This window comes from Nematolebias whitei, chromosome 6 (assembly GCF_014905685.2).
Source record: "Nematolebias whitei isolate Nwh7 chromosome 6, NemWhi1, whole genome shotgun sequence".
Lineage (NCBI taxonomy): Eukaryota > Metazoa > Chordata > Actinopteri > Cyprinodontiformes > Rivulidae > Nematolebias > Nematolebias whitei.
The window spans coordinates 24,097,656-24,114,653 of record NC_056503.1 but is presented as its reverse complement, the minus strand read 5'-3'; the positions used below and the strand labels follow the sequence as shown (position 1 = coordinate 24,114,653).

Genomic DNA, 16,998 nt, shown 5'->3' with positions numbered 1-16,998 from the left:
GTGCAAAAAAGAACACTTTTCTACTGTGACACATCAAAAAAGATCCTCTGACTCCAGCAGCCTAATTAATAAAAACTGTTCTTGTTTTTGCACTCCTGTGTCTGGCTTATTAAGAATCCAAAAACCAGTCCTGACAGCTAACCTACTATTTTTGAACCATTTTGGATAGATTATCCTCAGGCTGGTTCGGTGAGTAGCAAGCAGCTATCTTGTCTGTAACATTTGATTGTTATGCATTGATGATCAATTGTTTAGACTGATGATTCCTCTTTGGAATCTGAAAAGCCAGTGGGAACTCTACAACAGGCTGGCTTAAAACACATCAACAAGGTGCTATTTAATATGACAGATCTTGAGGGCAGGCCTCAGACTGATGAAATGTTTTGGATGAAAGACAAAACGTTTCTTAAAAAAAAAACTGACCAGATGACATGATTTAAAAAAATTTTTTTTGTGTATATTTTGGACAAACATTTGAGGTGGGTTTTTTTCATTTATTTTTTTTAGAAATTTTGTTGACGTCCAACCATCCATTATCTTTACCCACTTCTTCCTTTTCGGGTCATGGTGGTCTCTGGTGCTCATGTCAGGCCATTACTCACTGCAAGAGGTGAGGGGCACCCTGGACAGCTCTCCAGTCCATCACAGGGTCACATAGAGGCAAACGAGACAAACAACCATTCACTCTCACTCACACCTAGAGACAATTTAGAGTTACCAATCAGCCTAACTTGTTTTTGATCTGTGGGAGGAAACTGGAGTATCTGGACAAAACCCACGCATGCACAGAGAGAACATGCAAACTCCACCCAGAAAGGTCCCGGCTGGGATTTGAACCTCGGGACCAGGATTTTTGACCTTCTCGCCAAGAGTCAACAGCTCTACAAACAGAGCCATCGTGCCACTATTTTGTTGACAAATATTGCTTTTTTATATTTTTGAGTATTTGAAAAAAATTTCAGCACAATCCATCTACTGGATCGTTCCAGAACTGCTTTTTAAATTCTGTTTTATTTCTCTTCACCTTTGTCTGAAAGGAGATATTTTTGGGGACTATTAGGGAGTTAGTTTATTAAATCACAATTTCTGAGGGAAAAAAGGAAAGAACAGTAGGAAATCAATGAAAAGGAAACATCTGTTCTGAAAGGGGTTTTAGGGCTGACGTGCAGCATTTACAGTACAGTGTGCACAGGGAAAATATTGGGTTCAGGGTAAAACTTCTCAAATGGGGTTTGGGCATTTCAACACAGAGGCTCACAAGACCATAGGTGCTGGAGAGTGCACAACATGGTTGGACAGAAAAGAAAAGAGGAATGCTTACTTTGGAAAGTCGCTTGTGAGACTAGCATGCAATCAAAAGAAGAACAAAAAATAAAATAAATTCAGATAGAAAAATGAAACCAAAAGTAAAAAGCAACATAAAAGGAACAGCTGAAACAACCACCAGTCTGTTAGATGGAAGATATTAGTAAGTTAACTCAAACATAAAGTGATTTCTAACAGCAGTGACATGTGAGGACATGATGACGAGGACAGATGAAGCAAAAAGAGCATAATTAATTACAGGATCTAAAAGGACAGACATGTTATTTTGAGGAAATAAAATAAATGCAAATACATTTTCTAGAGAGTTCATTCATAATTGACAATGTGAATTCAAGGAAAGGCATGATTTAAGAGGACTTACAATGATTTATAACTATACAGAGAGCTCTCAGTGGTAAAGATTACAAGCTTAGACTTTAAGCATTTGTTTTGTTCAGCTGGATTAAGAACTTAGTGTATAAAGTACCTAAGTGATATCATAAAAGTATTTATTTAATTCTGTGTGACTTTAAAGCGAGAGAAATTTAACTAAGTGGAAGGGAAATCTAGAATAAAGTAAATGTAAAGATTTTAATTTCAAATAGACAGGAGAAACCAGTCTATCCTAAAGGGCAATAGTGTTAATAAAATCTTGTAAATCTCTTGCCAAATAATTCCATGAATGTAATGTGTAGGTAAAATAAAATAGAACAAGAAAGATACAGTATGGTGGGAAAACCCGTTGCATTACAAATTAAAAGCACATGGCTGTTTATGACTTTTTACTATTCAGCAATCTTGATCTAAACAAAACTATAATAATACAGGCAACATTTTTTCATTTGAATTTTACATTGATTTAGCAGTTTTTGTGTTTTTTAGTCACAGATAGCTCAGATTTTCTTTTTGCAAAATAGTTTAAAAATTAATTTACTCCCCGAATAATGACTTGAAAGAGGTTTGAAAGCCATGTGCACGGACACAGTGGCCCCTTTCTCTCCACAATTTGATTTGATTGTTAAGCTTTTGATTTTCTTTTAATTTATACTTCATGTTAAGAATAGGTACCAGGGAATGCTATGTAGGTATACAATTTTATTTTTCATTATTTATTGCTTTGATTTCTCGACACTTGTGCATCTTTCACCTATGACCTTGACAATGCTGATGACGAGAGGTCGAGTTTGAGGTACTGTCCCCACTCTCTTCTGACTATAAGGAATTAAACCAAATAGCTCATCTTGGACCAGAACATCAGAGAAAAACTACAAAACTTGGGTCTTCTCTGTTGGATCACCACACAGTTGGACTCGTCCACTGTGTCTCAACCAGGACAGAGGGACCAAAAGCGTTGTTCAAGGAAACAAAAGCAAGTAAGCAAGGAGGCATCCAGGTTAGCCCACACAGACCTGGTTACCATCTCATTCTTGCTAATGTATACTCTCTGGACAACAAAATACATCACATAGACCACCTAAGATCTGAGCGGTGCAAACATGCTATTATAAAAGAGGGCAAGACTGATGGTGGGGGTGTGTGTGTTTACATCAGTGATGCTTGGTTCTGAAATGCTAACACTATTCACCACTGATAGAGTTCATCACAAGTAAATGCAGACTCTTCTACCTAACAAGAGAGTTCACATTGATTTGGATTGCTGCTGCTTACATCCCTCCAACTGCTAACACCAGCTTGAGGTGTTCGGGATTCAGTGAACTTTACCAAGCTAATGGTGAACAACAGACAGCACAGTCTGATGGATTCCTCACCACAGTAGGAGACTTGAACCACACAGATTTATTCACCAACATGTAAATTTCTCAACCACAGGAGATAACATATGCGTCTTGTGCAGTATAAAGCCTGACCCGGCCACAGTTGGCCCAGCCACTGTCTTCCCTGGTTCTGGTTTTGTTCACTATCAGCCTCAATGTGGGCGGGATTGTCATAGCAAGACAACACAAATCTCAGCTCAGCAATAACTGCACCTCATTGTGTCCAGATAATGTTAAATGGACTGTACTTATGTAGTGCCTTTCTATCTAATCAAGATACTCAGTGCTTTACAGTCTGTGCCCTCATTTACCTCCACACACATTCATACAGCACTCTACAAAGCTAATCTGAACAAATTATTCTACAAAGAATAAACAGTGCTTTAGATCATATTCATACACCAATGGGACACACATCAGAGGAAATGGGGGTTCAGTGTATTGCCTAGGGAGATGTCAACATGTGACAGATGGTGGCATTGAACCCCCAATTTTCCCATTGGAGGACGGCTGCTCTAACCATTCAGCCACAGCTGCCCCAAAAACTGGTGTTGTTTTTGCATTGGCATTTTTTCTAAAGAAAAATAGAAGCTCTCTCACAACCGTGCAGAAGCAAGTAGCTAACGGAAATGGCGGTAAGAAGCGATCGCTGGAAGTATGAATCATCTGTGATGTGACCCCTTTGGGCCAGCAAACCAGTCAATGGCCAGCAGTCTGCTGACATCAAATCTGCAGCACCAGCCTGTCTGGAATTGAACCCCAGGTCTATGGATTCTAAAAATTGAGCTGGCACTAGCCAGACTGCCCACTGTCCAGACTCAGAACCCAGGGTAGATCAGTCCAGGCTGGACTAGGCCTTACAATGCATAAGGGCCATTATAGGATCTGGTTTACACAACCCACAAGGATGCATACAAGGCCTCGCCCTGTGACTTTCTGATCACATCACCATCCTGCTGAGATCTGCAGGAGCTCAAAGATGTCCTTGCAGACATCTTCAGAATCTCCCTGAACCAAGCTGTTGTCCCCATGTGTTTCAAAGCCACATCAATACTGGTCCCAAAGAATCTCCTCCTGTCTAGCTACAATGACTATCGACCCATAGTACTGCCCATTGTCATGAAGTGCTACGAGTGGCTGGTCATGCAGAACATCAAGTCCATTCTCTCTTCCTCCAACAACCAATTACAATTTGTCTATAGGACAAACCGGTCCACAGAAGATGCTATTTCGGCTGCTGTCCATCCAGGGCTTACTCAGAGGGTCTCAAAACCTCTTTCTGCAAGTGGGTGCTGGACTTTCTGTCAGAGGCAACAGAATGTATGAGTCAGCTGTAACACAAAACCTTCACACTGAATATGGGGGCCCCACAAGGTTGTGTCCTCAGCCCACTGCTCTTCATCCTCTTGAACCAATACTGTGCTCCAAAGTACAGCACCAACCCATTTCATTGCTTTATCAGAGTTGACAAACATGTTGTCCATCCCTTCATGTGTGATGCGAAGCCATGCAGGAAAAAGAAGTCCATACCAGATACCTGCTCAGTTCCACAGGAGTTGCCTCACCTCCATGAACACCGCTTGTGCCCTTTCCACGAATGGTGTGTAATCGGCTGCGACAAATATGGATGATTCTTTGAAGCAGATGGGGCCACTGCTGCATGCTCATTGTAATATCTCCACACAATCTTGATAACAATGCAGCTTGGCCATGATAGCTCTTGATTTATCATCTGAACCTCTCCTGCCCGGCGTCTGGTACACGTGGTTGATCAACAGTGACTTGCCCAGCTTTAGCACCTTTGTTAGCATCTTAGCTATCACTGTAGGGGTGCATAAGCCCGGCCATTCAGGAACTCTAATAATCCTAATATTGTTCCATTTCATATAACCTTCCATGGATTCATCCACCTAATTTTTCAATTCCACCACAGTTCCACGTACAGCCTCTCCCTCAACTGATCATAAAGACAGCCCGTTTTCAGCCTCTGTTACACTTAGTTTGACTTGGTCAAACTCTGCTATGAGGGCTGCAGTGTTTCCAGCAAGCTCTGCTCTCACCACCTGCAATTCGCTCCTAATAAAATTAAAATCATCCATCAGAGCTGTCTTCATCGCCATCCTAATTATTTATGTGTTGTTGGTGAGCACCTCTTGACCAGGTCTCACCCATGGGACCTGGTTGGGTTCAGCCTGAATGAGTATCATGGGTCTCTTCTTGTGGGCCCATCATCTGCAGGAGGGGCTATACAAGTCAGGTACATAGTTCCATGGGTGGTTGCTGAAGGTGGGGGCCTAGGCACTTAGACTCTGGAGTACCAAGGCTGGCTCTTGGGATGTGTAATGCTCCCTCTCTGGTGGGGGAGGAGCCTGAGCTTTTGTGTGTGGTTGAGACGTATTTACTGTAAAGTACAGTATGGGCTCCCTTGACACATGGCATTGGAACCAATCTCCTTGAGAGGGAATGGACGTTATTCTACTCTGGACTGCCCACTGGATTGCTTACTCTGGATGGGACAGCTACCTAGAGCTGGAAAAATTACTCAGACTGCAAGTCAAACCTTAAATTCACAATGATCAATGTGGGTTCTGTCCTGGCCATGAACCACTGGACCAAATCTTTACTCTCACTGAGGTCTTTGAGGGGTCATGGGAGATTTCCCATCCAATTTACATGTGTTTTGAGAACACATTCAGTTGTGTTCCTTGAGGTATACTACGGGGGTGTTCCACGAGTATGGGATCAGGTGTCTTTTGCTATGGGCCATATAGTCCCTGTACAAGTGGTTCAAGAGTTTGGTTTGCATTGCAGACAGTAAGTCAGATCCCTTCAGAGTTGCAGTTAGACTCTGCCAGGACTGCCTATTGTCAACAATTCAATCCATAACTTTTATGATGGATATAATTTCTCTGGGAAATCAGGGGACAGACAGAGTTCAGTGGCATCACGATTATCTGCTATTTGCGAATGATGTTGTCCTATAAGGTTCATTGTGCTGTGAACTTCAGCTCTCACTGCAGCGGTTCACAGCCAAGTGTGAAATGGCAGGGCTGAGGATCAGCATCTCCAAATCTAAGGCCATGGACATCAGTCAGAAAATGTTTTATTGCCCTCTCAAAGTAGGGGGTTGTGGTACTGTCTTAATTGGAGGAATTCAAATATCTTGGGGTTTTGTTCATGAGTGAGGGAAGAATGGGGCATAAAATTTACAGATGGATTGATGCAGCTTCTGCAGTATTGTGGACCATGTTCTGGTCCGTTGTGGTGAAGAATGAGCTTATCTGTAAGCCAAGGCTCTCTGTTTATCAGTTGGTTTATGTTACTATCCTCACCTATGGTCACAAACTTTGGATAGTGACCAAAAGAATGAGATTATGGATACATAGTGGTTGAAATGGATTTTCTCCGCAAGGTAATTGGACTCTTCATTACCAATAGGGTGAGAAGTTTAGTTATCCAGGAGAGACTCAGACAAGAGCTGCTGCTCCTCCCCATTAAAAGAAGTTTGTTGAGGTAGTTTAGACATCTGGTAAGGATGAGTTTGTTGAAGTAGTTTAGACATCTGGTAAGGATGCCCCTTGGGCGCCTACTGAGGGAGGTGCTCCGGGTATATCTGACTGGGTGGAAATCCCATGGAAAACCCAGGATACACTGGAGAGACTATGTCTCTTGATTGGCCTTTAAACACATTGGAGCCCTCTCAGAAGAGCTAAAAGATGTAGCTGAGGGGAAAAATGTCTGGGCCTCCCTGCTTAAGCTGCTGTCCCTACGTCCTGACTCTGGAACAAGCAGAATATAATGGATGAATGGATGGGTGGATAGATAAAGTAAATGTCATTTTTCACACTTATAATCCTCCCAATATCAGCTCTTTGTTTGTTCCATCTTTTAAAATGTTTTTGAAACATAGTTAAACTAAAAGCTTGGTATCCTTCTCATGTGTTACCACAGCTCATTTTCCCTTTTTACAATTTTTATGACCATCTACTATAAAGTCAAAAAGTCAGAGTCATCCAAAAATATTTCCTTATCAGGCAAAAAGACATAAAGCTGAGTTTGATCCAAACCAAAACCTAATGCTTTTGTATTACCCACCCACACAGACCAGTATTTGCAGTTTGACTCCCATCACCCTTTGGAGCACAAGTTAGGAGTCATCAGGACTCTGTATCACAGAACAGACAGCGTCCCCACTGACTCAGGAGCCAGGAAGAAGGAGAAATCCCACACAAGACATGCTCTAGAGCAATGTGGATATCCTAACTGGGCCTTCCTGAAAGCAGAGAAGAAACCCAAACAGGATTCCAGTCAGCCATCAGGTGAAAAGGAGGAACCCAGACCCAGACCAGTGGTCATTCCATATGTTGAGGGAGTATCAGAGAAACTGAGATGTTTATTTTCTAAACATAACGTCCCAGTAGCTTTTAAACCCCAAAATACATTACGGCAAAGACTGGTTCATCCCAAAGATCCAGTCCCCCAGCACAGACGGAGTAATACTGTGTATGCTGTTCAGTGTCAGGAGGGCTGTGATCAGTCTTACGTCGGGGAAACTAAACAGCCACTGGCCAAAAGGATGGCCCAGCACAGAAGATCAACATCATCAGGCCAGGACTCTGCGGTCTACACTCATCTCCAGGCCAGCGGTCACTCTTTCAGGGATGAAGATGTTCACATCCTGGACAGAGAGGAACGATGGTTTGAGAGAGGAGTAAAGGAGGCCATCTTTGTGAAAAGAAATCATCCATCATTAAACAGGGGTGGAGGCCTCTGGGTTCAAATGTCCCCCACTTACAATGCTGTTATTGCTAGTATCACTCAACCCCCTGTGAATAGTAAACAGCCATCAGTGTGCTAATGATCCATTGTTAGGCTGATGGTCCTTCTTGACCATATGAGCAGCTGGTTTTGGTTGTCAGCAGCAAACTGGTTGGTCCACTCTGAGAAGGTGCTATTTAAGAGACTGAGCTGAATACAGCACCTCAGACTGAAGAAGTCTTTCGGATGAAAGACGAAACATATCTACATTTTTTTGCTTTGTTTTTTTTATTTTTTATTTTTTTTGAATGTCCAGAGGACCAGATTGAACTTTTTTGGATACATCAAATATCGATATTGGCATCGGTTATCGGCCAAATAAGTTTTAACATATCGGCATATCGGATATCGAATATTGGCCAAAAATCCAATATAGTGCATCCCTACTTTATCTGCTTCTTCCTTTTTGGTCACTGATGACCATATCCAGTAGTCAATGTGCAAGAGGTGGGTACACCCTGGACAGGTCTCCTGTCCATCACAGAGACACATAGAGACAAATGAGACAAACAACCATTCACTCTCTTACTCACACCTAGGGCCAATTTAGAGTTACCAATCAGCCTAACATGCATGTTTTTGGTATGTGGGAGGAAAACAGAGTACCTGGAGAAAACCCACGCATGCACAGAGATAACATGCAAACTCCACCCAGAAAGGCCCCCAGACCAGGATTTGAACCTGCTCACTGAGAGGCAGTAGCTCTACCAACTGCACCAGGCAGTTGGTGGACCATTCTTCTTCTTCTTCTTCTTCTTATTATTATTATTATTATTAATATTATTATTCATTTATTTTTCAGAATATTTTCAAACTGGTGCAGTACAGTGGCACAGTTGGTAGAGCTGCTGCCTCTAAGCAAGGAGGTTACCCTGGTTCAAATCCCGGTCTAGGTGCCTTTCTGGGTGGAGTTTGCATGTTCTCTCCGTGCATGCGAGGGTTTTCTCCGGGCACTCCGGTTTCCTTCCACAGACCAAAAACATGCATGTTAGACTGATTGGTAACTCTAAATTGTCCCTAGGTGTGAGTGAGAGAGTGAATTGTTGTTTGTCTCCTTTGTCTCTATGTGTCTCTGTGAAGGACTTGCGACCTGTCCAGGGTATCCCCCGCCTCTCATACAGTGACTGCTGGACACTGGCACCAGTGACCCCTGTGATCCGACAAGGAAGAAGCGGGTAAAGATAATGGATGGATGGATGGATTTTCAGAATGCTAAATAATTGTATTTTAAGTATTCTTGACATTTTCTTTGTTAAAACAACAAAAAGCTGTTGAGGTCATTGTAAAATTATTTTACACTTCACCCCAAACTTTGCAGGTGTTACATTCTTAGACCACCTCTCAATTGTGGAAAAACTGCTAATTTTGGATGTGGTTTAAAAAAAAAAAAAGCACTGACATTTTAAATTAAATCAGAAAGTTTGCAAACTCAAAGATATATTTGTTCACTACATATACATAATCTGATGTAGAGTGTCAGCTCTGTGTCAGCATCTGGAGGATTGCAAACACCGACCAAGATGAATGAAGTGAACTAACAGTAGGAGCAAATGAGCTTACAGTTTATGGTGAATGATTCCAGGTCAGAGAACAGTGTTACAAGATCACTGTCACATCAGTACATCAGCTATCGTTGATGTAAAAACAGATGCATTCACCTTTTGCTTTGCCTGACAGCTCCATGACGTGGTCCGCTCCGTGACCCAGTCCGCTCTGAAGAGCTTGAAGCCCGGTAACTGCAGCTCTGAGTCTGGTACAGGCTCACACAATCACGTCTCAGCAAGGCACAAAACAGATGAAAATAAAAGTCTCTGTTTTCCCCAACCAATGGCTGAAGCTCATCTATTTTATTGCTCAGTGTGCGCATGTTGGAAATAATTATTTCCCATAGTGGTGGGCACAGCCCACACGGGTGATGATGATGAATCAGATGCGTAGAACAATGAAGGTATGTAATGAAGATAAAGACTTCACAGCAAAGTAGAGGATTTACAGTTCCTTGGATGAAAAAAAATTGTCACAAAAAAAAAAGGCAGATATATTCATTATAATTGTGGAAGCTTCCATGATGACTTAGGTTTTAATGAAAAATCATCAAATGATTGAGTTTGCAGATTCTGAGCTGCAACTTTGAGGTGGTTCATTGTATATTAGAACTCTAAAACTCTCATATTTTCATCAGCTGTAGAGAAAATGTATCAAATAACAAAGGTGTAAGTCCTGATTGCTCACCTTGGAGTTCTTTCCACCGCTTCGCGCAGACTGCACTGAGTACGTTCTCTGGACAACCTGCTCAGGTGTGGAGGGGGACTTGTCAGAGGAGTGGTCAGAGCCCTTCTCCACCATGTTCTCACCCTCCTGGCTCTGCGGTGTGGGAGAGCGCGAATGTTTACGCAGGACTGGTGAGCAGGAGGGTGAGTTCTTATTTGAGTTACTGGCAGTGCTGAAAGAAGAGAAAAAGCGAGTGATGACAAAACCATCGACATATTCCACTTTTGTTGAAATATCACACAGCTAATATGGAAACAAAAGATTGATCTTAAAATAACCCAAAACTGAACCAATCAAATGCATTTACATGTCTAAAGCTGTTTTTATTTATACTTTTTTTTGCGGAAACGTGAAGCTTTTTTACAACATTTTGTTAAAGAAGGTCAATCTTTAGCTTCTGACAGTCATATAAAATGTATTCTGGTATTATAATTATTTTTTTAATATAGATTAAAATTGAACCACATTTTAAATCAGTTTGAATTGTGATGATGTTTTATCAAAATTAAAAAACTCAAGTTATCAGTGGGGCAGCACGGTGGCGCAACTGGTAGAGCTGCTGCCTCTCAGCGAGCAGGTCCTTGGTTCAAACCCCGGTCCAGGGGCCTTTCTGGGTGGAGTTTGCATGTTCTCTCCGTGCATGCGTGGGTTTTCTCCGGGTACTCCGGTTTCCTCCCACAGTCCAAAAACATGCATGTTAGGCTGATTGGTAACTCTAAAATTGTCCCTAGGTGTGAGTGAGAGAGTGAATGGTTGTTTGTCTCGTTTGTCTCTATGTGGCCCTGTGATGGACTTGCGACCCGTCCAGGGTGTACCCCGCCCCTCGCACAGTGATTGCTGGACATGGGCACCAGCGACCCCCGTGACCCAAAATGGAATAAACGGGTAAAGAAAATGGATGGATGGATGGAAGTTATCAGTGGCAACATTCAACAAGACTCCTGTTGAAGACTCATTCATAGGCTAACACAAATATTCACACACAACTTGTGCTACCTAAGACTTAAGAAGTTTAAAATATTAACATACTTAATAACATTCTAGTTTAAACAAGGAGTCGACATCATAATCAACAACAGACTAATATAATGTGACAAAATAGAGGGTTTTCTCACTAATGCAGCATTTAAAATGTTACAGCCAAAAGGGTGTCTGTCGTGATTTTATCAAAAAACCCTTAAAACTGTTTCCTGGAGGCTGAAACAAGGAATAAAATATTACATGCACCAACAGGTTGGGAATCTGTCCACAAGAGACTATGTGTAAACTGAACACTTTTGTTTTTGCTCCCATTTTTCATGAGCTTAACTCAAAGGTCTAAGAATTTTTCTATGTACACAAAATGCCTTTTTCTCTCCAATATTGTTCACAAATGTGTGTAAGTCTGCGTTAGTGAGCACTTCTTCTTTGCTGAGATAATCCATCCACCTCACAGGTGTGGTGTACCAAGATGCAGATTAGACAGCATGATTATTGCACGGGTGTGTCTTAGGCTGACCACAATAAAAGGCCACTCTAAAATGTGCAGTTTTATCACACAGTACAAAGTCACAGAGGTTGCAAGTTTTGAGGAAGTATCAAATGGCATGCTGACTGCAGGAATGTCCACCAGAGCTGCTGTCTGTGAATTGAATGTTCATTTCTCCACCATAAGTTGTCTCCAAAGGCGTTTCAGAGAATTTGGCAGTACGCCAACTGGCCAGAAAACCGCAGACCACGTGCAACCACACCAGCCCAGGACTTCCCCATCCAACATCTTGACCTTGATCGTCTGAGGCCAGTCACCTGGACAGCTGCTGCAACAATCAGTTTCCAAAACCAAATAATTTCTGCACAGACTGTCAGAAACTGTCGCAGGGGAGTCCTCGGTCCTCGACGTACTGTGAAATTCTCTGAACATGGATATTCCTGCAGTCAGCATGCCAATTGCAGGCTTCCTCAAAAGCTGCAACATCTGTGGACAGACACACCTAGATGCAGCCACACGCCAAAATAAAAGTCCGCACGCTGCCTATTTTTGAAGTTTTCCAACTCGCAAGGTTTCAAGGATTCAAGGTTCTTTATTTGTCATACACATGTGATACATGCGGTGGAATGAAATTGTGTACACAAGGTCCCAGTTACATCCAACAAAAGTATTAAACTGCAAAAGAAAAATGGTAATAAGATCTAAAACATAAACTAAGAAAAACTTTAAAAATACACTAAGCATTAATAGCATAAAAACCACGAACACAATACGCCGAACAGCAGCACAAACATGAGTCTGTGTGAGCAGATGAGCATGCATGAACACATCAACATGAAACAGATCAGCAGCAACATGAAACAGATCAGCAGCAACATGATGTGATTTTTTCACAGTGATTATTCTGGTTAGAGATTCATGAGTATAACAGCCTCAGGGTAGAAGCTGTTCCTCAGTCTAGTGTTTCTACACTTAATGCTCCTTAACCTCCTTCCTGAGGGGAGTGGGACAAAATGTGTGTGTGTGTGCTGGGTGAGTGGGATCCTTCATGATGCATGCTGTTTACATATTTACATACATGCTGGCAGCCATCTTGGATTTTGATGTAACAAAAGTTTGATAGGGACCATTCTTACCCCTATATGCAGCCACACACCAAAATCAACACTGGTACCTCACTTATTTTTCAAGTTATCACAGCTCACAGCCCTCACTGATGGAGGGCATTTCCAATTGCCCTCTTTGCTCCATGATGGGGGTCATTAAGAGGATGAAAAAAAGATATAAATGTTGATGCTCTTATGACTGGCAAAAAGATGTTGAAAATTGCAGCTTATTTTTATTTTTATTTATTTAACCTTTATTTTACAAAAAAACAAAAAAAACATTGAGATTAAAATCCTCTTTTTCAAGGGAGACCTGGCCAAGAGGCAGTAACAAATACAACACACTCACACACACACACACACACACACACACACACACACACACACAAATATATATATATATATATATATATATATATATAAATATAGCTTATTTTGATGACAACATTTTTTTTTTCTAAAACTTCTGACGCTGCTTAGTATTTGAGTTCTAAATTTGGTTAGTGAGCCTGCTAACCAAAATGATCACAAATGACCACAAGTCCAAGCTCACAACCAAAGATTTCACATAAAAGTTTCACAGTGATGGCCTAGTGTGAACCCAGCTTCACATGTTAATTTTATTAGTAGATGAAATCCTTCAAAGCATCCTCTTATTTTTAATCATGCCAAATCTTGTTTTAAATGTGGGTTTTTAAGGATAATATCAAGCTACATGACTTATTTTACTGTATATCTTTCCAGCTTGACAACCTGCCAAGACTACAAAACAAATCATATGTTGTGTTTTTATTTTTAATTCATAGTTTCAGAGTTATTTAGATGGACTTTCTGAGATGTTTACTTCTGGAAAGATTTATATTTGAACATTTCCGCCTCTAATAACAGACATAGTGATACTGGACAGACTGGGGGACCATGGAGAAGCTGCTTCAGGTAGAGGAGTGTGTTCATTGACAAACTGCTGTCTCTGCCATGTATGACTGAAAGACAAGATCTCATTTTGATATCTTCCAGCTGTGAAACGTCTCCCATTTTAATGGATCTAATAAAGATACAAAAAATAAACAAGTATAAAAAGAACATTCAGTTTGATTACTTTAGTTTATTTTTGGGTTTATTTAATGAGGTTATCATGTTTATTTAATGTCACGATGAAAATTAATTTGATTAATTTGGCTTTTTTTTTTTAATTTATGCATTATTGTAATGATGATGCAACTGGATGTTTTGAAATTTCCTTTAGGAAAATAAGTTTTTCTCTATAAGCTTTCAGAAATTGATGTACAACAAGAATAGTCAAATCATGTTTTAAGAAATTAATAGTTTCCAAGCAGCAAACTGATCATATATGTGTATATATATATATATATATATATATATATATATATATATATATATATGTATATGTATTTTTTTTAAAGAACTGGTAACATTTACTGGTTACATCAGTTTGGATTTGATAAACAGTCAGTTAGCATCTTTATTCCTATGGAAACAGTTCGAGTTTCACAAACTGCTTCTGTATCTTTATTTAGTTCTGGTTAAGTAAATAGTGACACATAAAGGTCACATTGTTCTCATATCAGTTCTCCATTAGACGTTCGTTTAACATATATCTTTGTGTATATCTTAGATCCTTATACACTGTTTTTTTTTACACTTTATATATTTGCTATTGTTGGGGTGTAACTGGGACCCCGTGTACACAAATTTTGTTCCACCTCATGCACCACATGTGATGTGAGTGACAATAAAGAACCTTGAATCATTGAATTGTACAATTGTACATGTTTTAGGATTTGTAAAACATCAGGTAAGTCAAAATTATTCTAGATATTTAGACTCTAACACCTCTCAGTAGATTGAACTATTTCATGCTCAGAACTACAAGACTTTTGTGTTGCTCAATGTTATAAATTGACTTTTGTTTTTTGGTGGAAATGCCTTTTTTTTCTTTTCTTACCCTTTTTTAATAACTTGCACAAATAACACTTAAAGCGGAATCTGATAAATATTTGAAACAAAAGAAAAGAATTAAAAATAAAATCCTACATTAGGTTGGAGTGAAAACACCGAACATAACATTTTATGCTAACATTAATGTTATTATGTGATCTATTACGACAGACTATTAGAAAACTCAGAAGGATGTGATTTAAAATTTGAAGTGGATATTTGGGATTTTATAACCAAACTGAATGATGTGATTTCAACAAATGAAACTTGTAGTTTGTAAACTTCTCCTCTGAAAATAAATATCACTGACTTTAGGACAAAGAGTAATATTATTTAATCTGATCATTGATTTTAAGAAACACAACCTTTTTTAAGGCGATGCTGAGTTTGCTAGGACAACAATTCAACAATGGCACTTTAGACGAAATAAACAGAAATTATTCTGTTGTGTAAATCAACAGGACGCAAGAGACACTGAGCTCTCATAAAAATAAAATAAAAAACTAGACAAACAAAAGTATGTTGGAGCCCAACTAAACCTCACAATGAGAATGAATAAAACTAAAATGGAAAAATGTGTCTAGTTTTAGGTTTTTCACAGATATCATGCAAACAATAGTTTGTGTAATAAATAGAGAAATGCAAATGCAGAATGCATCAGTGCTATTTATGTAATGTCATGTATAATCTGCATTTAGTATTAACAAGTGCTTCAACCAACTGTAACACAGGTTAGTACAGAATAATGCTGGTCAGTGAAGAGTCAGAGAGGAGCAGCTCTCCTGAAGATTACTATGATGCACATCAGAATGTACATTTAGAAGTATTTTACTCAATAAACTAAAAGCATTATGTATTAGCTGAGTATATCCTGCACTTTACCACTGCACATGTTTTGTTTATCTCAAAAGTCATCCAGGCACTGATACTAAACCTAAAATGTTTTAGGTATTAAACATAGAGTTTGATTTTTGAAAGAACTAAATAATATGTGTTATGCATAAGCACTGAAGCACCATTACTACTGTCCTAACTGATTTTTGTCACATTTTCTGTGGTTTCATGCCCCTAAGACACAAACATGCAAGCTATCCATTAAAATTTGTGTTCTGATAGAGAACAATGGTGCACTGACACAACGCTATGATTTGTGGTAGCAATATAATGTATGAAGTAGATAAAATGAGAAAAATCTAGTAGAAATTTCCCCTCAGCCAACATTGAGTTTTATGCAAACAGCCCTCTTAAAAGCTTTACAGCTCAACTATTCTTCAAAATAGAGATGTCATTCAAAGTTTAGGCAGGTCAAATAAAGCAGAACTATACCTTAATAAACTGGCCTTTTTATCTGTATTATATACGGTACGTTTGTATGCAGTTTAATTTTTATGAGTCTGGAAGAAGTTATCAGAAAGTGTTCAACTTAATGTTGACAATTTCACAGACTACAACTATTGAATAATGAAAAATGTTCTAATTTTTATTTAGCCAAGCAAATCTGTTTACTCCCAAAACATTTTATTTTTTTTGAACATCAGGGATTCTGCAGAAATCTGCCATTAGATTAATGGCTGGGATTAATTAATTAATTAATTAAGATTAATGCTGCTCATCAGTAGCACCGTTGGTAGAGCTGTTGCCTCTCAGCGAGAAGGTCGTCGGATCAAATCCTGACCCGGGACTTTTCTGGGTGGAGTTTGCATGTTCTCTCTGTTCATGTGTGGGTTTCCTCTCACAGACCAAAAACATGCATGTTAGACTGACTGGTAACTCTAAATTGTCTCTAGGTGTGAGTGAGATAGTGGATGGTTGTTTGTCTCGTTTGTCTCAATGTGTCCCTGGGATGGACAAGAGACCTGTCCAGGATGTCCCCCACCTCTTGCACAGTGACTGCTGGATATGGGCACCATTGACCCCAAAAGGAAGATAATAGTAAATATAATGGGTGGATGGAAGATGAATGCTTTTTAATACCAATGTAAGCCATATTTAAATTTTTTTCATGCTACCAACAGTTAAATGTATAAACTTCAAATGTTTTATTGCTCTTTTTTAAGCCACTTACGATAAAAGCAAAAACTATTACACAACTATTTGTTTTGTTTTATACAAGATTAAGTAATGTGCATTAGTTTACAAGCATTTTTGTTTCAATTCAAACCTCTTTAAACAAGCATTGCAAGACTCATAGAGACATGGAGCACCTCCATCTACATATGTATGTATACATGTATGTATGTATATATATGTATGTATGTATGTATGTATGTATGTATGTATGTATGTATGTATGTAT

The 16,998-nt window shown here is 39.6% G+C and overlaps 1 protein-coding gene across 1 annotated transcript in view; it reads right to left on the bottom strand.

The window, feature by feature from the left end:
• The window catches only part of LOC119410565 (protein Aster-B), a 132,161-nt gene that overhangs the window by 30,195 nt on the left and 84,968 nt on the right, over window positions 1-16,998 (bottom strand). The window contains exons 2-3 of the mRNA XM_037677451.1: window positions 10,131-10,341; window positions 5,389-5,409 (exon numbers count right to left, since the gene is read on the bottom strand). Of these exons, the coding sequence (XP_037533379.1) occupies window positions 5,389-5,409; window positions 10,131-10,341 (232 nt within the window). The remainder of the gene's footprint in view (window positions 1-5,388; window positions 5,410-10,130; window positions 10,342-16,998) is intronic.